General features: G+C 34.5%; 1 protein-coding gene across 1 annotated transcript in view; it reads left to right on the forward strand.

Moving 5' to 3' along the window:
* Positions 1-22,867, forward strand: part of MYOM2 (myomesin 2) — a 161,063-nt gene that overhangs the window by 93,476 nt on the left and 44,720 nt on the right. Inside the window, exons 16-23 of the mRNA XM_072634369.1 lie at positions 1,035-1,209; positions 6,020-6,141; positions 9,240-9,427; positions 10,458-10,584; positions 19,059-19,237; positions 20,150-20,264; positions 21,950-22,106; positions 22,181-22,287. Coding sequence (XP_072490470.1) covers positions 1,035-1,209; positions 6,020-6,141; positions 9,240-9,427; positions 10,458-10,584; positions 19,059-19,237; positions 20,150-20,264; positions 21,950-22,106; positions 22,181-22,287 — 1,170 coding nt within the window. The remainder of the gene's footprint in view (positions 1-1,034; positions 1,210-6,019; positions 6,142-9,239; positions 9,428-10,457; positions 10,585-19,058; positions 19,238-20,149; positions 20,265-21,949; positions 22,107-22,180; positions 22,288-22,867) is intronic.

Consider the following 22,867-nt stretch of genomic DNA (forward strand, 5'->3'; position numbering starts at 1 on the left):
TGGGCAGGTCATTTAACCTCTTTTTGCCACTGGAGAAAGACATGCCAAACAACTCCAATATCTCTGCCAAGAGAACTCCATCAACAGAGGTCAACAGGGTCAGGAAGAATTGCACATGGCTGCAAACGACTGAACAACAACAAAATTTCTTTGATCCAAATATTGCATTATTCGAAGGCCCTTCCCCATCCCATTGGCTCTACTTTGGGTGTATTCCAATTTGTTGATCTTTTTAACAATTGGCACCCCAACCTAATAGGTTCAATGTTTTTCTAAATGTAGGTTAGCACTTTTGACTGACATAGCTTGTTGCTTTATATTGTCTTTGAAGTTTGCTAAAATTCCAAAGGCTTTTTTCAGATGAGCTTTAGTCATCTCATTTCTCACATTTTGGATTTAGAAGGTTGATATTTTTGAACCCATCTATAAGACTTTATATTCATTCCTATTAGAGGCAAACACATTAGATTCAGTCTATTGTTCTGTCCTTTCAGGATCTTTTTGCATCTTCTATTTCTTCCAATTTGTGTCATCTGCTAATTTAATTCTATTCATGATAAAATGTTTAGATAATTCAATTGTCTTGAAATCCATTAGAAGTTGATAACTAATTTTAAACAAATGAAGTACTGGTAACTCAGTTAACTATAATATTTAAGTGACCTAAAGACCTTAACCTTCAACTATTCTGGATAAATCTGCATGATTTGGGTTGTTTTCTCTTTAGTGAGGTAAGATTAGCAAAATTCACAGAAGGTGATTTGTAAAAAAAGAAGTCTTAGGATATACCACCTCTTTAATCAATTTTTAGAGACTTCTTTCCCAATCCTCATATCCTATTCTTTCTTCAATTTTCAAAGATACTAACCACAATATACATCTGACTCTGTTGTGGACACATATTTGGCTTTCTCTTCTAAACCATTGCTCCCATAATTGTCCCATAAGGTAAACAATAACCACAAAGCATGGATATTTTGTCTGTATTTATTTTATGTTCCCAATATAAGACTTTTAAAATCCTATCCGTGTAGTTGCCCCTTCTGCTCCTGGTCGTGTACTTGCTTCAAGGAACACAAAATCATCTGTTGTTGTTCAGTGGGATAAACCCAAACATGAAGAAGACCTAATAGGCTACTATATTGACTGCTGTGTGGCGGGGACAAACCAATGGGAACCCTGTAATCACAAACCTATTGATTACAACAGGTAACTAATGATGCAAAATTTTCCTTTCTTGTGTGATGGAAGTTACTATTGTAATGAAATGCCCTTCATATTTGCGAGAAGCAAAATGATAGTTTGATTTTAAAGAACTCTGCTTACTCATTTATCATCCAATTATTTCATACTTTCAAGGCTTGGCATGTAAATTTGATATGTTTTGACAATATTTTTATTGAAAGAGTGACTAAAATGAATGTGTTTGTTCATTTATGACAGAAAAGGACAAAACATCAAATACTTTTTTTCAAGAGCCCATAACCAAGATGCAAAACTTTTCTTTGAACAAATGACTTGAAAATAATGACTAAAATATAAAAGTAGTTTTGGAGTTTAATATTCTCTTACTGATTTTCATGTTTTCCCTGATATTATTATTTATTAACAAAAGACTTTGAGGCCCACAAAGGGACCTGAAATGAAACAGAATCTGATCACCAATTAAAAACATTTATTGTTTGATATGAAAACTTGAAGATCCAATAAGGGAGCAGGGAGGGAGATTAGAGTTCTCAGCTGCTCAAAAAGAAGTGAAAAAAGGGTGAGATATAGTTGTGCAAGTTTTTAGGCAGGGAGCGAGATTTAAGGAAGAGGACATCTGCAGACACAATAAAGCAGACAGGAGGAAGTTTAGAAAGTCCTGAGCAAGGTCTTGAGTCTGTAGCTTTGGCTCAAGATTGACCTTGAGCTGATCAAGACTGGTTCTATGCTTCTGGCAGCTATGGACATCTCCAAATTTGGTTAGAGTTTACTTGCAAAGGATCACTGGTATGTCAAGCAGCTCTGAGCCTCAGAAGCCTTCTAATTGGCTCTTTGTTGTGTGACTCCATTATCCTGCTTCCTGTGAAGAAAGGAAGTTCTAACATATAGTATAGTCATTACAGAGCCCATGTTCACAGTATGCAATCAGTGCAATTTCCATATCCTAGATTGTTATAAAGCAATCTGAGGTAAGCCTCTATGGTAGAGATAGTCACTGGAAGAAGAAATGGCTATCACAACCTTCCATCACATTGGGGAAGTCATGACTTTGCACGGAGAGATAGAATCGTCAGTTGGGAAGAGTAATAGATTTGGGGTCAGAGGCTATATATTCAAAGCCCCCCCCCCAATATGTACATTTTACCTCTATGATCTTTGGCGAATCACTTATTATTTCTGTGCCTTGGTTCCTCATCTGCAAAATGAGAGAGAAATCTATCAGAAAGTTTCTTAAGGTTCCTTCCAACCCTAAATCTATGATCCTATGACTCTGTGTCTTTTCCTATGGGACAGATACTAATTGTACACATGGGGCATTCTCCCAGAAACTGAAAAAAAAGGAAAAAATCTATACCACTGGTGTTTTTGGCAAGCAAGAGCAACTGAACGGTCACTAATCCTCAGTGCCTGAGGATCTGTCTGAAATTGTCTGGACTAGGTCCTTCTCCCTATTTGTGGGTAGAGTTTCCTTAGCAGCTCACCTTCTTCTCCTGGGGGGTTTGACTTACCCTCTCCAAAATAATTTCCCTTCCTTTTTATAGGGAAGTGGCTTTCTTTACAAAGTAAATAAATAAAATAATTTTCTGTAAGGTGAAATAAAAATGCCTTAACTTTGCTTTTGTTTCTTTTTGTTTCTTGCAGCCTGGGATTATTATGTAATTAATTTTCTTCTTTTAAAAAAAATATAGTGGTATTTAGGTTTTAGGATTCCTTAACAGGCTTGTTTCAGTTTAATATGAATCTCCTCTCTGTCCCTACTTTGGCCCAATGATGCTGCCCCATGCATCTATGCTACATATTTTCTATCTCAATGCAAGGAAGGCTCTTTTTCCCTTTCACTTCATCTATATAAATGAAGAGTTAATAAAATATAATACATAGCTTAGAAACTTCCGATGTCTAACAGTGTTTTATGGTAGGTAAATGAAGCCTAAAGGGAGAGTATATAGTTTTTTGTTGCTTTGCAAATTTGCTCCTCAGTCATTTTGATTAGTAACTGGGAAAGGAACAAGTAGTCTTCTGTTTTGTTTTGAAGCAGCAGTGAACACAGGATCAGCACCAGCCTTCTGATATGCTCTTAGCTTCCAAGAACTTTGGATGCCTGGTACTGTTCCTTGGTATTTTTGAGCTCTATCTGTCCCTTCTCCAATTCTTTCTATGATCCTTACATGATCAGGGACACAGAGCTAGAGATGAAAGTTATAAAGTCAAAAGTAGAAGGCTGTCATTAGCTGCCAACTATAGGTGACTTTTTTTTCAAAGCACACATTAGCTATATATAGGAAAGAGACTCATGGGAAATAAGAGCGGAAGAAGCATTTTCTCCATCCAGCAGAAGATTCTACCTTTCATAAAATGAGATATTTCAACCTAGGTTCTAGGTCCTTTGCTTCTCAATTTTATTTTTAAATTACCTTTTGTTTTGCAGTCACAGTCATAACCGAAAATATCCTCCTCCTGTCCCAGCTCATTTTAGCATTTTTATTTTTTAAATGAAGCAAACCCATTAAACAAAAGTATCCAATACAGTGATCAAGCTGGGTAACATTCTTTCCTGCTAGTTCCCTTCCTCACTGCCAAGAGGAAGGAAATATGTTTCCTTTATCTATTTCCATTATCTGTTCTCCTCAACCATTATTATTTTTTAAATTATTCAGCATTTGGCCCCCTTTTTATAAACCTTTCATTTACATTGTTTTAGTCACCATACTCTTTATTTCACTTTGCATCAGTTCACACAGAGCTTATATTTCTGAGTTTATCATATTTAAAATTTCCTATTACATAATAATATCCCATTACACTTACTTTTATAAATATGCAGTAAATGTTTATATCTCAGTTTATTAAACCACTTCAGAACTGATAAGCACCTACTTTGTTTTCAGCCATTTACCACAATAAAAGGCATAATTATGAATATTTTGTTATATATTGAGCCCTTTTCCCCCTTTGATTGTCTTACAATATATTTTGAGTTGTGGGATTGCTGAGTCAAAAGTGTATGCAGTTAGTCAGCTTTATTTTTTTTTCAATAACCAAATTAAAATCCAGAATAGTTAGGAAATGTTGCAATGTCACCAATAGTTTTAATTTAGTTTTCATAGGTTCATCTATAGTTTTACATTCTTTTAAAAGCTATTCATATCCTTTGACCACTTATCTATACAGAATGGGTTTTGTTCTTATATAGTGGTGTTAGTTCCCTATACTGGATTTTCATCAATGACATTTGATAAAAAAGGCTCTTTTTTTACTTCAATTTCACTAATTCTTTAAAAATGATAAGGCTTTTGATTTTTAGATTATTTATGTATTTGAAAATTATTATGATATAGGATAATTATTATCATCTAATCCTTATTTCTGCTAAATTACTTTCCAGTTTTTTCTTTGCTTCTTGTAAGATTTTCAGGTATTGAAATAAAATGAAATGAAATAAAAATCCTTCTAAATGGTTTTAAATGTTATAATAATAGCATTTCTCCTCATATTCACTTCATAACAAGACTCATTTTTTCACCTTTTTAAGAATTTGACAATAGAGTCTAAATGTGTAACATTCAAGTTACACAGTTTGGACAAAAATGAGAGGAGCTGAATTTTTATCAGTTGTCTGGTTGACATATTTAAAAGGAGAATGTAGCTCCCTGGGGAGTATTTGTCAACACGTATTCACTGCGATGGTCTTAAACATATTTTATTTTTGTTTAATAACTACCCTAAGGAATTGTTTAAAACTGTAAGTGACAGATAAACTGCCAATCTATATTCATTGAGATCATTTCCACGTGAGAAATTCCTTATTCTAATGAAAACAAGCATTCAGAATAATGAAACACCTAAAATATAATAGTAATTCCTAAATAGAAATTATTGAGTATGTTTATATTTTGTGTATTCTAGTTATAGCATTGTACATTTTGTATTGTATTACTCATGTAATTATATCTCTGAGTAAATATTGTTATTTAAGTTATTCTACTTAAACTAATACAATAATGGCACAGCTCCATGTAGTAATAAAAGTATTATCCTAATCATTACCATCACCCTATCCTCCAAGTAATTTATGGTAAATGTCTTATTGAATATGTCATCTATTTTCAAAGAGCTTATAGTTCAAGGCAGTCATGGCATAGAAAAATCTCTCTCTCTCTCTCTTTCTCTCTCTCTCCCCCCCCCCCGTATATATCATCTCTCTGTCATTATATACATATTTAAATCAAATAATTAAAACCCACAGTACTTAAAGTACTTTTTAGATAGTCACACAATCTAATTTCAAAATATTACCTTCTTCTTTTGGTTGGTAGTTTGATTAAGGTAATAATGGCTTTGGGGTACAAGAATATCTTTTAGTATTCTTTTCATTCGGTATCTTCAGAGTGAAACAAAATCCAGAGAATGTAGCAAGAAGGGGAAGTCACATTGAAAGTGACTACCACTATTAGTTTTCTAGACTTTCCAAAGATCTCTCAGAGGAAAGAGATGCCAAAAGTTCTGGTCCACATTAAATGAGTAGTAACATCATTTTTAGAGAGAAGGTGATTTGTATTAGAACCTGGTAGAACTGAATGCTTTTATCTTTTATTTTGATCCTGGCATATTGACTTTAGTAGACTTAAAATCGTTGTCATGGAAAAAAGAAATTAGATATGCAGTGTACTATGTATAAGGCATTAAAAAGTGCACTTCATTTCAGTCCAAATGAATAATTTTTATGAAGCATTGGGAATGATTTCTGCTCATAGCATAGGAGAAAATAGATAAAATATTGAAAAGAAAATCCTGATTCATGTGTTTTTATCAGGTTTGTTGTCCATGGTTTAACTACTGGAGAACAATACATCTTCCGTGTTAAAGCTGTTAATGCAATTGGGACTAGTGAAAACTCACAAGAATCTGATGTAATAAAAGTCCAGGCTGCCCTCAGTAAGTAATTCATGTGCTCTTTGGCTTCCATGTTCAATTCTTCAATAAGTTTTAATTTCTGCATGAATAAACATTTATGATGCCATTTGGAATATTACCAGAGGAAAAAGGAGGAAGTAAATTGTTGTACAGAGAACATACATTCCTGTTGAAATGTCTCATCAATTGGCCACTTGTCCTGAAAATGCCAGTGTGAGAGAGAGAAATGATAATGTGCTAATAAAGTGCAAATTAAAAATAGAGAAAAAAATGATTAGAGGTCACATTTATTTCAGAATGGCTCTACTGATAATAAAAGTTATAGTAGAAGCTTTAATGCACTTGTCTTCCCCAGATGTATGCAAGAATTGCACTGCTTCAGTAACTTTCTGAGTCATTCTTAAATCAAGGTACTCCACTGTGGCACTCTAGTGAGTTTATAATGTTCATGTAATTGAGCTTTTATTATGCGGCTATGTCTACATAGCAGGAGAAATTTACAAATTATCCAGGTAGCTTGATCAATGTTGCTAGTCAAAGAAATTAATTCAGGTCCTAAATTTCAGAGATGGGTGAAAGACCTAGAGTAGTTTGTATCCTGTGATCTCACAATTATTATTTTAGTTATTCCTTTTATTATTTATTGTAAGCAAATCAAAGTTAATTTACACATTAGCAATAAGATTTTAGAAAATTTTCCAGGAGATAAATTTTATTAATAATCATATCCTAAAACCTTCTTGAATTTCTTATAGCAATTTGCCTGAATCTCTCCTTGACATTTTGCTCACTCCTGCCAATTTTACAACTGTTTGTGTAATTGTTATTCAACTTACTAGATTTTAAGTTCCTTGAGAGAAAGCTCTGTTATCACTGTCTTTTTACCTCTAGCACTTCATTAATTGTTTATGGATGTGAATTGAATTCTAAGAAAAAATATTTCTATCTTCTACCTTCTGAATTTCCCAAGTAAGTTTGGAAACAGATTAGGAAGGGTATAATTTCATCTTAACTATATGTCTTTACTGACATTGTTTAAGGAATTTTGAACTGATGCTATTTCAGTCAATATGGCAGTGAATGCTATATTGCTTTTGAGGCAAAGGGTCATTCTTTTAATCCCCCTTTTTGATTTCCCATATGTCATAGGTAGCATTAAAATATTCCCATTCACCACTTTAAGTGATTCCTAGTAAATCAATGCCAATTTTCTGATAATTTATTGTGTAATGAAAATAACTTCTATTCTACTCTCATTTATTCAAGTTAATGGGAGGAGGGAGGAGGCTGTAAGTAGAACTTCCTCAAAGACACAGAATATGCCATTTAGGGACCAATATTTAGCATTTCAATTTAACCTGCTGGGTAAATAGTGCTTATTTGTAAAATGGAAGCTCAATTAAAGGTGAGTACAAAGTAATACTTATGTAAATTATTCAAAAGACTCCACAGGATAGCAGACTAATAGGAAGCCATGTGCAGTAAGAAACATAAACATCATTAAGTATAGAGCAGTCATTTGTTATTCTTTATGCCAGTAGATCTTAATTTATACCCCTCTCCTTAACATACTCACACTGAAAGAGATCTGCTTCAAGCTTCAAGCTTCCAGAATAGACAAGGTAATTCAATGATTTTACCATGCTCTGAGAATTCTGTGATATAGTATTATGGACTGTGGATTTGCATCAGAGAGTTTGTGTTTTACTACCCTTCCGAAGATGTAACCTTTAAGATTCCCTACAGTTCTGAATCCTAAAATACAATGAATGATATGGGAGCATTTGTCAATTGAAATGAATGGGGTTTGAGTTTTCTAAGACTCCCTTTTGGAATCTATCTAAAGGAGATCTAAAGTAGAGAAATGACCCACACTTGGATAAGACAGGACAAAAAAAGAAAGTCTAGGAAAAACCATGAGTGGGCCATCTTCCGGAACTTTGTTCTAATAGGTTCCTAAAAATAATTATATTTGGAGAACATAATAATTGTGGAAAGCCATGGCCTATCCTCTTTACACCAATGTAACTCACTGACAAAAATGGCAATCAGCAAATGGGCCAGTTGGGAATTGCTGTAAATGCCTACTTTGCCAAGGTGGCTGGCCTGCTGCTGATGAATGGCTGTTGGAAGATGACAAGAGGCGAAGACAATGTAACATGCCCTATGGATTAGATTCAATGTAACTTGCCCTCTGGGTTGGATCCTTCTTCATCATTTCTCCATCATCAAAGCATAACTTTGAGTATGTGTGTATATATCCTTGCCAGCTTATCTTTCCCTGCTGGGGGAGAAGGATCTGACTTAGAGAGTATGTTACATTCAGAGTGCTGGGAGATCAGGAAAATTCTTCCTGTTCAACATGAGAAGGTCCTGTGTAGACTCAGAGGATTCAGAGTATACACTATTACTTCAATTATGCAGGAGGACAGTAACCCACTATCCAATTCTTAGAGTGCTATTTAGAACCCAAATGAGGGTGGGGGAGAGAAAGAGTGAAGAAGGGTACTTCTAGCTGAAAACCAGGTAGTAATTCAATTCAACTAAAAAACTATTAAGGATTTACCCTTTACCTGTGGCCTAGAAACTAGGTAGAAAATTTAAAAGGAAATAGCCCTTGCCCTCAAGGAACTTATATTCTGTTAGGGAAATTTTATAAAGAAAATAGAGTTAAGAACTGCTGTGAATACATCAGGGAAGATCTCACTTAGGCATATGAAAAGAGCATAGTAATCTCTGCTATCCCAATGACTATAGTATTGTATCAGGGCAAAATATCAATTGGATAATTATTTCCTTATTAACCTGGAATTCATTATTTGATAAAGTTTTGAAAATGAGTATTAACTCTTTATACAGTTTACAAAGAGGTAGGCAGTATATTGTAGTAGGTTGGGTACTGTTTTTGTGGTCAGAAGTTCAAGTTCTAACTCTACCACTTGTGACCTGTATGACCTTGGGCAAACAACCCAGCTCCCTTAGTCTCCCTTTCCTCATCTATAAAACAGGAATAATGATCATGGAACCCTACTGATCTCATAAGATTATTATGAGGAATGAGATGAAAATAGGTGAGATATCTGTTATTTGCAATTTTCCACATATATTTGTTCTTCTAGCTGTTCCATCACATCCTTATGGAATAACACTTCTCAACTGTGATGGCCAGTCAATGACTCTTGGTTGGAAGGTGCCAAAATTCAGTGGAGGATCACCAATCCTTGGTTACTACATAGACAAACGGGAGAAACATCATCATAACTGGCATGAAGTCAATTCTTCTCCAATCAAAGAAAGGATCTTTACAGTTTGTATCCATTTAATTTTTCTCTTCTATCAGTCTGAACAACATTTTGATCTTTTTTGTTTTTGGCAGTCATTTAAAACATATCAGATGTTCCAGAATTCGCTGAAATTGATGTGACACATGGGTACAATTAAGTCTCCCCTCTCCCCCCAAAATTATGGAATCATGAAATCAAATGAGAATATTTTAACATTGTAAGAGATCATCTTGTCTAACTCTCATTTTACTAAAAGAAACTGAGGCCCAGAGATGCTTACCCAAGGCCATATAATAAATTAGTGCTTGAGACAGTGATAGAAAGCAACTTTGTTACGTCAGTACTGTGTTCTTTGTACTGCACCAGGCCAGCTACACCATGGCTCAGATCCCGTCGGTCACTGGCATTTTCCTAAGCCTCTCCAGTTCCATTTGGGGTCAAAATCTTTCCTCCTTGTTTTTGTATAGTAGTCCATCCTCAATATCCTTGTAGAAAGTATCACTTGGCTTTAAATCATAAAGATTATAAGTCATGGATTGTAGAACTGAAAGGGTAGAGTTGAAAGGTATGGAGTAAATGGAAAAGGATAAAGCCCTTAATTGGGAATAAGAAACCGTGTCTGAATTTTGGCTCTGTTCCTTATTACTTGTTTGACTTTGGGCAAGCCTTTTAGTATGTCTAGTTCTGACTAATAGTTCTTAATCTATATCCTTAAAAGTATAGATTGTGTTATATCTAAGGTCCCTTTTAGGTCTAAATCTCAAAATCCTGAATGTGACATGACTCAGGCCACTTTGTTAGTTTGTGATGCACCCAGGACTACAATTCAGGTTGTCTTATCCCAGTTCTTTCATCTTTGACACATGTAGGACTTTATCATTTTGTATGTTGTATCAAAACTTTCCCTAAATTACCAGTACACCTCACCAGTAAGCCTTGGTAATTATTTGTAGCATGTGGCAAATGAATTATAAGCACTCTTTTCCACTGACTTGTTATGCAATCTAAAATCTCATATTCCTTTTTTTATTTATTATTTTTTTCCAAAAATAGGTGGAGAACTTGACAGAGCAAGCTTTTTATGAATTCAAAATTGCCGCCATCAATCTGGTTGGTATAGGACAGCCATCTGATCCCAGCGAGCACTTTAAGTGTGAGGCTTGGACGATGCCAGAGCCTGGTAAGAGGTTTCTGTCACTTGTAGGATTTCTGTGCGCTGATGTACAGATAAAAATAAGCAGCTCGCCAAGGACACTAGGGCTCTTTCTTCATGCTTATCTAACTTATAAGCTTATTTTTTACAGATAATTTTTTAGTATCAATATAATGAGATCGGATAAACAGCCCTTATTGATAGAAGGGACCTTAGAGTCCATTTCCCTCATTTTCTGAGTGAAAGAATTGAGGGCTATTGTGGTTAAGGGACTTTTCCAAGATCACACATTTAGTAAGTGGCAGTTAAGTTTTAGATAGTAAAATTTGGAGATGAAAGAGACCTTAGAGGCTCGAAGTTCAACTTACTCATTTTTCATATAAACAAAGTGAGGCCCAGGTTGGTGAAGGCATTTGTCTTGTTATAAAGCTAGCACATAACCGCACTGAGGTTTCAGCTGAATGATTCCATATTCAATTTTCTTTGTATTACAATGTATGTTCTCCTTTAAAATCCTGAGTGTGGATATTCTGTCCACCAATGCTCGTAAGTAGATGTATTTCTTGATTTTTTGGCCAGAGTAATCTATCAGTAATCTTTCCCTCTCCTCTCACTTTCTGGTAATGAATTTGTCACAGTTCACTATGGGATTCAGCCTGGGGTCTTTTCATGTTACTATGATCTGCCAGAAATTATACTCTTCTGGTATAATTCAATTGAACCTAAGAGTCACTTTTATTCCATGATGAGTTATAGAAGATGGACTTAGTAGAGGCTCTTTGTGAAATGCATTATATATTAGAAGTTACTGAGCTCTGTTCAATATTACAAGAATTTTTAAGTTGGGAAGGCAAAATAAGGTACAGACAAGAGTTCTAGAAAGAACTGTAGTTAAATCCTGTTTCTAATACTTACTGAGCATATGACTTTGGACAATTCCCTCAGCTTCTATTGGCCAGTTTCTTCATGTATAAAGATATAAGAACAGGGCTATGTAAACCTTAAATCAACATAAATGGAAATCTTTAAAATTATTTAAAATTTTCCTTTGTTACTGTTGCAACCTAGATATTCTGTTAATTCAAAATTATTAGTAATAACTACAATTAGCTGATGGGATAATGAGACACTTGAATGGAAGAGTCTGATAGTGCTGTGTATTTTACTTTCTTAGCATAGCTTAAAGTGGACCAAACATACTGGTCTTTAGCTTTGACAGTATTAACTAAAGGTCTAGATGTTGACCGTTATCTATCTGTTTATCTATCTATCTATCTATCTATCTATCTATCTATCTATCTATCTATCTATCTATCTATCTATGTGTATGTGTGTATACAAAGTCCTGTTCTGATGCCTCAGCTTAGCATGGGGATGACTACATAGTCATCCCAGAACTATAATTGAAGGGTTTGTTCTAGCAGATCTTATCATGCTACAAAGGCTTTAAGCACAGTCATAGGTCAGGGTGGGTCTGCTCTCTAATAAGCTAAACACAGAAGCCTTGCTAAGTACAAGAATGACGATTATTAGAAAATTGACTAATAGGTGATGAATTTTTAGAAATGGAAACTAAACAAATAACACTACAAAATGACTGCCAGCATTTTGTGGCCTATTTCTGCTTCTAAAGGGGATAGTAGTAGAGTGATATGTGAATGTGAGAGAGTGCTATATAAAATAAAAGGAAATACATAATTGCAAAAAGAAATGGAAAGATTTATATGAGATGATTCAGAGTGAAGTAAACACAACCAGCCAAACAATTTATACCATAACATCCATATTATGAAAATGAACATTTTGAGGACTTCTATAAACTAATGAAGAATGAAGTAAGTGAAGCAAGGAGAACAACTCTTATAATAACAAAAGCACTGGAAAAACAATTTTTAAAGTTGTAAGAATTATCAGTGCAATGACTATTCATGGTTCTAGAGGACCAAAGATGAAACATGATGTCTATGATAGAGAAGTGACAATTTCAGGATGTGTAATGGGATATAGCCATGTATACAGCCACTATTCACATCTGTAACAAGGATTTTTTTCTTTTTTTTTTCAAATGGGGTAAGGGAGGAAAAAATAGATTTCTGTTAATTACAGAAGCATAGAGAGTTGTGTGTTTGAGGTGCTACAGATATGGAAAATTTCATATGCTTTCAGATAAAGTCACTGGATTATTAGTTATACTTAATTGTTTTACTTTGTTACACAAATTTTTATATGGAGTGGGGGATAATATGTAAAATTTTGTAATGTATAAGCAAAACATATTAATAAATCCTCAAAAAAATTTTAAATATAGCAGACGTCACTAAGCATTCTAAAGTATTTAGACTGTTTATAAACCCTACAATACTATAGGTAAATTTGAGATCTTTATTCTGATTATGGGACTACTGTTAAAGAATAAGATATTGATAATCTCATGATAAATAAAACCAGAAGACAAAAGAAAGTTGGAGCTAAATGGTGCAGAAGTCCTTGAAGAGGCACAAAAAGTGTTGGAGAGAATTGGCTACATTGTGTGCTCATAGGCAATAAGAAATATATTTTCTTTGAACACTTTGTCATTTTGTAATTCAGCACTTAGAAGTAAAATATCATTGCAACTTATGTGCCAACATCTGTTGCAAAAAATTATTAAGTAGAGGAATCCTATGAAAAAACTGATAAAATCCTTAAAACCAAGTCATATATACTTTGAGAGGAGCATGGTGTTTTGAATAGGGTAAAAGATGGAATCAGGAAGACCTATCTGGTTCAAATTCTGCTTTTGACACTTGATAATGGACTCTGGGCAATTCATAGAACCTCATTGTTCCTCAACTTCCTTGTCTGTAAAGGAAAGATAACATCTAATATGCCTAGATCATAGCAATGTTGTGACACTCAAATGAGATGATTCATATAAAGTGATCTGAAAACTTTGCAATGCTCTGTAAAAGTCAGTTAATATCATAATTTGATACTTGATGTCTTCAGTGCAAGAGTGGGTATAAAGATACGTGATGAAAAATCTGTTATAATTATGGTCTGTATTTGAAAAATAAAAGACACCCAAAAGTGCTAGGAAAACTGAGCAGAAACCAGGGTTACACCATCTTACACTATGTAGTCAGATAAGCTCCAAAGAAAAACATGAATTAAATATAAAAGGATATGGCCTGATTAAATAGAGGAGCAAGGGAGAAATTACATATAAATGTAAAGGGGAAGAGTTCACAACTAAGCAAGAGACAGAGAGGATTGGATAAGATAAAATGGATAATTTTTATTATGTAACATTAAAAAGTATTTCACAAGCAAATCTAATAAACATTAAAAGGGAAACATAATAGGGCAAGAAAATCTTTGCAATAGTTTTCTCTGATACAAGTTTTGTATCTAAGACATAGAAAGAATTGATTAAAATTTGTGTGATGGGGAATGCCATTTCCCAAAAGATAAACGGTCAAAGGATCTGAATAGTTTTTAAAGGAAGAAATGTAAATGATCAACAATTATATGAAACACTCTAAATCACTAAAAGAGAAATGAAAATTAAAGGAATTTTGACATTCCACCCCAAATCCATGAAACTATCAAAGATGATAAAAGAAGAAAATTATTGAGAGATTGCAGGGAAACAGGAACAGTAGTATACTGTTGGTGGAGTTAATTGTGGGTATTTCCCAAGCCCTTCTTTTGGACCTTCTTTTCTTTTTGCTCTACACTGTTTCACCTGGTGATCTTATTAGCTCCCATAGTTTCAATTATTTTCTCTTTGACAATGATTCTCAAATCTACTAGTTAAACCCTAACCTCTTTCCTAATCTTGTCTGTTATCTCCAACTGCCTATTGGATATTTCAAAATGGATATCCTCTAGACATCTTAAACTTAACACATCCAAAATTGAACTTATTGTATTTCCTTATTACTGTTCAGGGTCTCATCATTCTGCTTCACCCAGGTTCTAATCCTAAATCAAGAAGAGTGGCTGTCTATACCAAACACATCCTGAGGAAATCTTTGCTGGCAGTGACACATTCTTTAAAGCATTGAACAATCTTTTCACAATCTATGCCAAAAGAATGGGAAAATCATCTGCTGAACTGCTAGCCCAAAAGGCAAGAAAGAGAACAATTGACTTGTATATACCTTCTCATCTTTTTCAAATCTTTATGAGAATGCTATATACCCATTTTGTTCAATAGATCACAGCCTTACAATATGACACCTAAAAGTTGCAGAGAATACAGGATTCTACTGTTAATTTTTTGAGTGAATAAAGAAAGATGATTGTGTAGAGCAAAAGATAGCATTAAAGTATTTCCCCTCAAAGGTGTTTTTCATGCATATGTTAAGATTTTACAAATCCCCCCAATAAATGTAACTACAGAGAAAATTTTTTAGTGACCAATGATGAATAATGTTGAATGAATATAAAACAGAGATATATACTCATTTAAGGTTTGCATGGGGGCAGCTAGATGCCACAGTAGATAGAGTGATGTGCCTGGGATCAGGAAGACATCTCCTCAAGTTCAAATCCAACCTCAGACACTAGCTGTGAGACCTTGGGAAAGTCACTTAACCCTGTTTACCTCGATTTCCCCATCTATAGAAGGAACTGGAGAAGGAGATGACAAACCACTCCAGTATATTTGCCAAGAAAACCCCAAACAATGTCACAAAGTGTTGGGCACTGCTGAAACAGCTGAACAACAACAACCACAGGAGCAACGACAAACCTTGCATGCCGTGGAGGCTGACTGGAGCTACGTCCAAGTAGAAACAACATTCCCTATGCATTGTGAAGACTTCCAGATGCTCTTATTTGCCGATATTGTGCTTTTTTTCTTTAAGTCTAAGGATGTTAAGGGACTTCCTCAATGCAATCCACACATATTCAAAGGAAACGACCTCAACAACCCATGCAGGAAAAAACATCAAAATGTATGAAAAAATTTATCATTTAGATAATAAAATACAGTTGGGTGTGTCCAATCCATTCAGTAAATGTATCAGTACATATATCTATCTGAACAATGAATTGGTCCCATAATTAAACGGGAGGAAGAAAGCAGACTGGATTGCATTTGGAAAAATTTATATTAATATTTCCAAGATGTGCTCCAATGTGGAGCTCTATCTGTTTTAATACAGATGTTTTCCAAGCTATAGCTTGCAGTTAGCAGGGCCATCTACAATCATCTACATCCATATCTTGCCACTGGATCCAGATATCTCTGGGGGAGAAAGTGAGGCTGGTGACTTTTCACAGCCCTCCTCACTTAAATCCAATTCACTTGCAAGTCATGTCATCACCTTTCTGATGTCATGGCTCTCTTGGAGAATGAAAGACAGAAGACAACAACAGCTTGCAGTTACAAATATTGGAAGTCCACAAACTGAGAAATCAAAATTTTTACTCATTCAAAGAGCACTGGGTACAAGAATAATGAATCATATTTCCTATTTTGATTTATGTGTAAGAAGTAACAAGATCGGGGAAATGTACAGTTAGAAAAGCACATAGTAAAAATAAGGGATACCCAGACAAAGAGATAGAATGCTATGCTGGTGTCCAAAGAATATAAAATGTCTTAGAGGAAGGCCTACAGAATTTTGGACTACTGTGTGTTGCAGGGGATAGAATGCCAGGCCTGGAGTCAGGATGGACTAAGTTCAAATTTGTCCTCAGACACTTACTAGCTATGTGACATGTCATTTAATTCTTTTTGCTTCAGTTTCCTCATCTGTAAAATGAGCTGAAGGAAATGGGAATGTAGTCCAGCATCTATGCCAAGAAAACCCCAAATAGAGTCATGAAGAGCCAGACATAATTGAAACAACTGAAGAACAACTCTAGAATTTGGAGTGGATCCTCCTTGGAGAATACATAGAAAAATATGAACAAAATCCCCACATTAGAAGGTTGCAGTTTGTACCAATGGAGGGAGCAGTCACATTAATAATATCCATTAGGCTTAGGGTATCCATTCACATGCTGATGGGCATCTAGATGGCTCCATGGATACAGTGTTGAATTTGGAGTTAGGAAGAGCTAAACTCAAATATGACCTCAGGCCTTAACAGCTGTATGACCCAGGGCAAGTCATTTAACCTTTTGTTTGCTTCTATTTCCTAAATAATGCCCTTTTTTCCTCCACCCCTAGGGTTGTTTTGATTTTATCAATGCTATTATTATTATTACTAGTAAATGCTGACATACATGAAAGAAAAAAAGACTAGATATGACTGATCCCAAAAGTCATTGTGGAAATCAATTCAAGTAAAAAAAGTCAATTAAAGTAGTTTTATATTGAGTTTCCTGAACTTACTGATTGAGTGGAAATATCATTTGTTTCTAGCTATCCTATGGCTTTAGGCAAGTCATTTCACCTCTTTTGTTCTCAGCTATTAAATTAATGGGTTGGAATGGATACTCTTTAAAATAGGTGGCTGGTACACAGATTGCGGGCTTGGAGTCAGGAAGTCCTGAGTTCAAATACTGTATTAGATACTTACTAGCTGTGTGTCGTTATGCAAAACATTTAACCTCTTAGCCTCAATTTCTTTATCTGTTAGGTAGGGATAACACTTGCATTTACCTCCCAGGATTGTTGTAAGGAGCAAATGAGATAACATATTTAAAGTGCTCTGTGAAGTGCTAAAAGTGCTATATTAGTATTAGCTGTTGTTGTTGGTATCTGAGTGGTTAATTCTCCAAATCTAGCTAATATTGAACTATTGGTTAATATGCTAAGCACTTCCATGCTGTAAGGATGCATGATTTCATTGGCATTTCCTCCATTGAAACCACAACTTTAGCTTTTCTATCCCTTCACTGATGGTCTTCATTCACTGCCATGGTCAAAAATCTTCGTTACCTATGATCATTGTTCTTACCTGATTACCAGCCTCTTTGAACTTCAATAAACTGTATTCAAATGACAGACGTATTACATCCCTGGGATTACATTCAAAATTTTCCAGCTTGTAGATCCATCAGAGCTGGTATACTCTTTGAATTACCCTTGAGAATACCACAATGTACTGTTAGAGTTGTGATTCTAACACTGAGTATAGAAAACAAATAGAAGATATGTAGTTAAAAAAAAAAGCAATGCAACTCTGAATTCTAAGCTAACTTTCAGTCCTATGGCCTGATAAGATTACTCTGACTTTGTAGCTACCTGATTCAGTGAAATTAATTTTTGCCTCACTGAAAAGCTAATGAAAGAGCTATATAAGTAACAGGGCTCTTTGAAAGTTGTCATGGAAACAATAAGTCAAAGAACAAAGTATGATTTAATTTAGATGAGGAGTAATATATATATGTATATACATATATATATATATGTATATACATATAGTCTGTAAAGAAGATAGGTCAGTCATGTAGCAAGAAAAAGGCATGACCAATGAACAGCATGTATGCTTCTTTGGGAACTACACAATGTTAAAAAATAATTAGGAGAAATTAACACATTAGGTAGATTCCTTAAAAAGGATTTTTGGGAATATATAAAAAAGAGTCATGTTAGATAAGCAGGGATATATGGCTTTCAATTTACATTTTTGAAATGAACACCCACATCATTGAATTCATGTATTTGTGAAAATAAAAGAGAATGAGCAAGAATTTTGCACTTCTATGCATGGACATATTCCAGACTTGACTTGCCATATACTTTTGTCATTGTTTTGATGTTAGGGAATCTACCAGTGAGAATATTAATGTATTTATGGAAAGAGGGTGAGGTCTGACACAGATGACCAAATTCTTTTAATGATTTTTCAGTGAGATTCAAGTATTTCCAATCTGGTGGGTAGGAAACATGCCACAGTTTTCTTTTCTTCACAAATTTCTTGAATGACATACTTACATGAACACCTTCTGTGAGCAACATTAATTAATGAATTACTTCTAAGAAAATCAACTCTACCCTCAGTGACTATTAGTGAAGATTTTAGATAGTAATCAGCGAGATTTTTCCTTTTTCTCTCCTAGGAAATAGATTCTGACATGATATTGATTACACTTGCTCTAGGACTTCATTCAGGGGGTTCAAGATGTTATCGATGTTCTATATCCCTGCCACCATGAAAATCACAAAAGTTCTACACTTGTTTGATCCTTATTTTTGTATTTCCATAAATATTCCATATAAAATCTACTTGACATACTGAGATCTATCTTCTTGTTCTTTCAATATTTCACAGATCATATTACAGTACTTGATCTGACCATCTGATATCACTATTTGCACTGCTAGACTAGATAATACTTTTTTCCTCTTCATATTGCCAATGTGATCCTCTGGAAACAATGACACAAATTTTAAAGGAAATTAATATAGTGTTGATTAATGGGAGGGACATTCATACATCCAAAGTTTTTAATAAATGAATAATAACTTGATGGATATGAGATTTATCCCTCTAAAACTCTCATTTTGGTTTTCTTTTTTGAATTATCACACTAATTTTTATAAATGATCATTTCAGGCCCTGCCTATGACTTGACATTCTGTGAGGTCAGAGATACATCCCTTGTTATGTTATGGAAAGCACCGGTGTACAGTGGAAGCAGTCCTATTACAGGATATTTTGTGGATTATAAAGAAGAAGGTTCTGAAGAATGGATTACAGTCAATGAGGCTACAACTAAAAATCGTTATTTAAAGGTATTTATTTCTTTGGTCCTTGAAATTTTATTTCATGTCTGTGGTAAGCAAATTAGCTCCTGGTCTCAAATATAAACTTGTTCAAAGAATTATTTTTGATGGGCTAGTCTTATCCTAGAGATGAATTGTATCTCTTTAGGCAAGTTAACAGCTACTGAATATTTCTTGTTAAAGTGCAAGACTTGCACGTCCATATGTTACAAACATATCGCTTTCTTATGATGATTTTTGAGATTCTGATATACCCCCCTCACTTCAATCTGTGACTTTTCTTGATTGACTTGTATATTTCTATAAATAATCTCAAGAATATAAATTTATGTATTTGCATATGTATATATTTATGTATTTTTATGTCAACTTTGCATATTATGTTTCATTGCTGCCCAATGGAAATTTGCTAGTTGAATGAATGCAACAATGAATGAATGAATGAATGGAAGAAAAAGTGAGTATATAGATGGATGAATGAATGGGTGAGCGGCTGCATGAATTGGCATAATTACATGAATAGATGGATGGATGAATGAGTGAATTGATAGGTAAATGAATGGAAGGATGAATAAATGGACGGATGAATACAAGGCATTATACAATCAGTCTATCTGATTCCAGGGAGCTGGAGCACAAGCAGAAGTAGCAGCTGGAACAGGAATAAATTGATTATGTGTAACTCCAGTGTTGTGGATTAAATTTTTATTTTAACTGCTCAATTTCTGATTTCCTTCAGACCTCACATAATTTCTTTTAGATGTAAAGTCCATTATCCAGGGATCATGTGCCTTTGGGTAGAGGCATTCTTATTTTAAAATTTTATTTCTATGCTTAGATTCAGACATGTTTGTACTAACTGCTTAAACTCACAGAGAAGGTAAACTATATAGGTAGCATGTTTCTTATGTTATTTTCAAGGTCACTGATCTGCACCAGGGTAAGACCTATGTCTTCCAAGTCAGAGCAGTAAATACAAGTGGTGTTGGAAAACCATCAGACACCTCTGAAGCTGTGCTTGTGGAAGCTAGACCAGGTATGAATTTAATTATTTACATGCTGTTGAACTGTTCAAATTCTTTTAAAAGAGTCTTGTTTTGTGAAGGAATGCCAGCACCCATCACAAGCACCACTTTGAAACAAATAATGTTTCCTAGATAGGAAAATCATGCTCATGCTCATGTTAGAAGGCTGTCCACTATTTTTCTTTTGAAGTGACTAGGCCATCAACATTTCTACAGTAAGGACTACATTTACGTCAGTATAGATTTCTATTCAGAAAATGAAGAATGAATGAATAAATGAATTTGTTAAGTACTTAGTATTTATAAATTATGGACAGCTAGATGGTATAGTAGACGGAGCACTGGGTGTCGAATCAGGAAGACTCATTTTTATGAGTTCAAATCTGGCCTCAGACACTTACTAGCTGTGTGACCATGGGCAAATCACTTAGCTCTGTTTGCCTCGATTTCCTCATCTGTAAAATGAGATGTAGAAGGAAATGGTAGATCACTCAGTATTTTTGCCAATAAAACCCCAAAATGGGATCATGGAGAGCTGGACATGACTGAAATGACTAAACAATAACAGTTTGCAAAGTATCCTACTAAGGATTAGGGATTCTATTGGAAAAACAAGACAACCCATGCTCCTTTGGAGCTCTTTTTCCAAAAAGAGGAAACATACATACACACACACACATATATGTGTACATATATGTACACACATACATGTACATACATATAGGTGTACATATATATAATATACACACTTACACATATGTATATATATGGTTTTATCTGCAAGTCAGATGGAAAGTCCTAGTGGTCCTTAGGTTGCAGTGGTGAAGCAGATGCATGATCTTTAATAGCATTTCCACCAATAGAGTCATATCTGTTTCTGAAGTTGAACCTTTTGATAGGACTTTGGTAGAAGATCATGCTTCCTGTTGTAGAATCCACCTTTAAAAACAACTCTAGCATTTATGTAGCAAAGCGTTTTACCCTCTAGGTATAGTAGTTGTTGTGACAAACTTCCTCCTTGTATTTCACATAGTATGACATTTAACAGGTCTCTAATATAAGTTATCACATAATACTATGTCTTTATAGTCTAGCATTTTCTTATCTCCCTCCCAAACATATTCTTGAGCAGACAGTCTATACTGACAACACTTGGAAGTCCTTCAGTAGTATAGAAACAGGTATCTGTTAGCAGGTAGCTAGCAAAAATGAGTAGTTAAAATAGGAAGCTATAAGATATTATGCTGAATAAGCTTCTTTCATTGATCTGTTCCCCTCTTCCTATCCCTATCCCTTATTTGTATTTACATGGTGGTGTCCTTAAGTTGCTACTTTCTATGTCTCAACCTTGAACAGGGTGACAAATAATCTGACTCATCTGAGGGTGTACTTTATGACACATGCCCTAGATGAGGTTTTTGGTATTTGTCCCAAGTACCAAAATTCCTAACTATTTCTGTGATAACAGGAACCATGTCTAAGGTATCCTCCCCCAAATCTATTGTGGTCCTCAAAGCATTATAGGCATTCAATAAATGTTTGTTGTATCAATGCTTGAATGAATCCACCAGGGCAATTCCATTCAGATGTTAAATTAAAAATTCAAATTCAATATAAAATTAGGACACAGTAAAACACTACCACCACAATTTTAAAGACTATCTTTAAGATGCTTGAATAGTATTTTATCTTGCAGGTATTAAAGAAATAAGTGCAGGTGTAGATGAAGATGGCAACATCTATCTAGGTTTCGACTGTCCAGAGGTTACAGATGCATCTCACTTCACTTGGTGTAAATCTTATGAAGAAATTGATGATCCAGAGAAGTTTAATATAGAGACTAAAGGAGACCAGTAAGTCCTGAACATGTTTTTGTTTTTAAAATATGAGAAAGTTCTAATATAATAATATATTTTTCTATTTTTAGCTCTAAATTATACCTGAAAAATCCAGAAAAATCAGACATTGGGACCTATTCTGTGTCAGTTAGTGATACTGATGGCATTTCATCTAGTTTTGTAATGGATGAAGAAGGTAAGTGATGAATAGTATATATGTGATCCTTCTTTAGTATTAAACTTATTGCATTGCCAAATGTTGGCTTAAGAAAAGGGAAACATAAAGTTTAGAAAAGAAGTAATAAAAAAGTATTTTTCAAATATTTGGGCCTGAATATTATCTTTTTTCAAAATGTGAGCTATAGATGAGGCTGGTTTGTGGCACAGTGGATAGATCACTAGGCTTGGAGTCAGGAAGACCTAAGCTCAAACATGGCCTCAGAAACTTGATCTGTGACCCTAGACAAATTACTTTAACCTCTATTTCCTTTAGTTTCCTCAGCTCTAAAATGAGAAAATAAAAACACCTAACTTCCAGGATTATTATGAAGATCAAACATGATATTTATAAAGTGTTTAGCACAATGCATGGCACACAGTAGGCACTTAATAGCTATTTGTTTTCTTTCTTGCTGTGCTAAACCTTCCTTTGATAGGATCTAAATTTATGGATAAAAGTTTATGCCCCAAATGTAAACTAAAATCAGCTGTATAGGCATAATTTTCAATGCTAAAAGTAGTCTGGTAGTGAGTATCATTTTAATATTTTTATTATA

The sequence above is a fragment of the Notamacropus eugenii genome, chromosome 1 (genome assembly GCF_028372415.1).
Source record: "Notamacropus eugenii isolate mMacEug1 chromosome 1, mMacEug1.pri_v2, whole genome shotgun sequence".
Lineage (NCBI taxonomy): Eukaryota > Metazoa > Chordata > Mammalia > Diprotodontia > Macropodidae > Notamacropus > Notamacropus eugenii.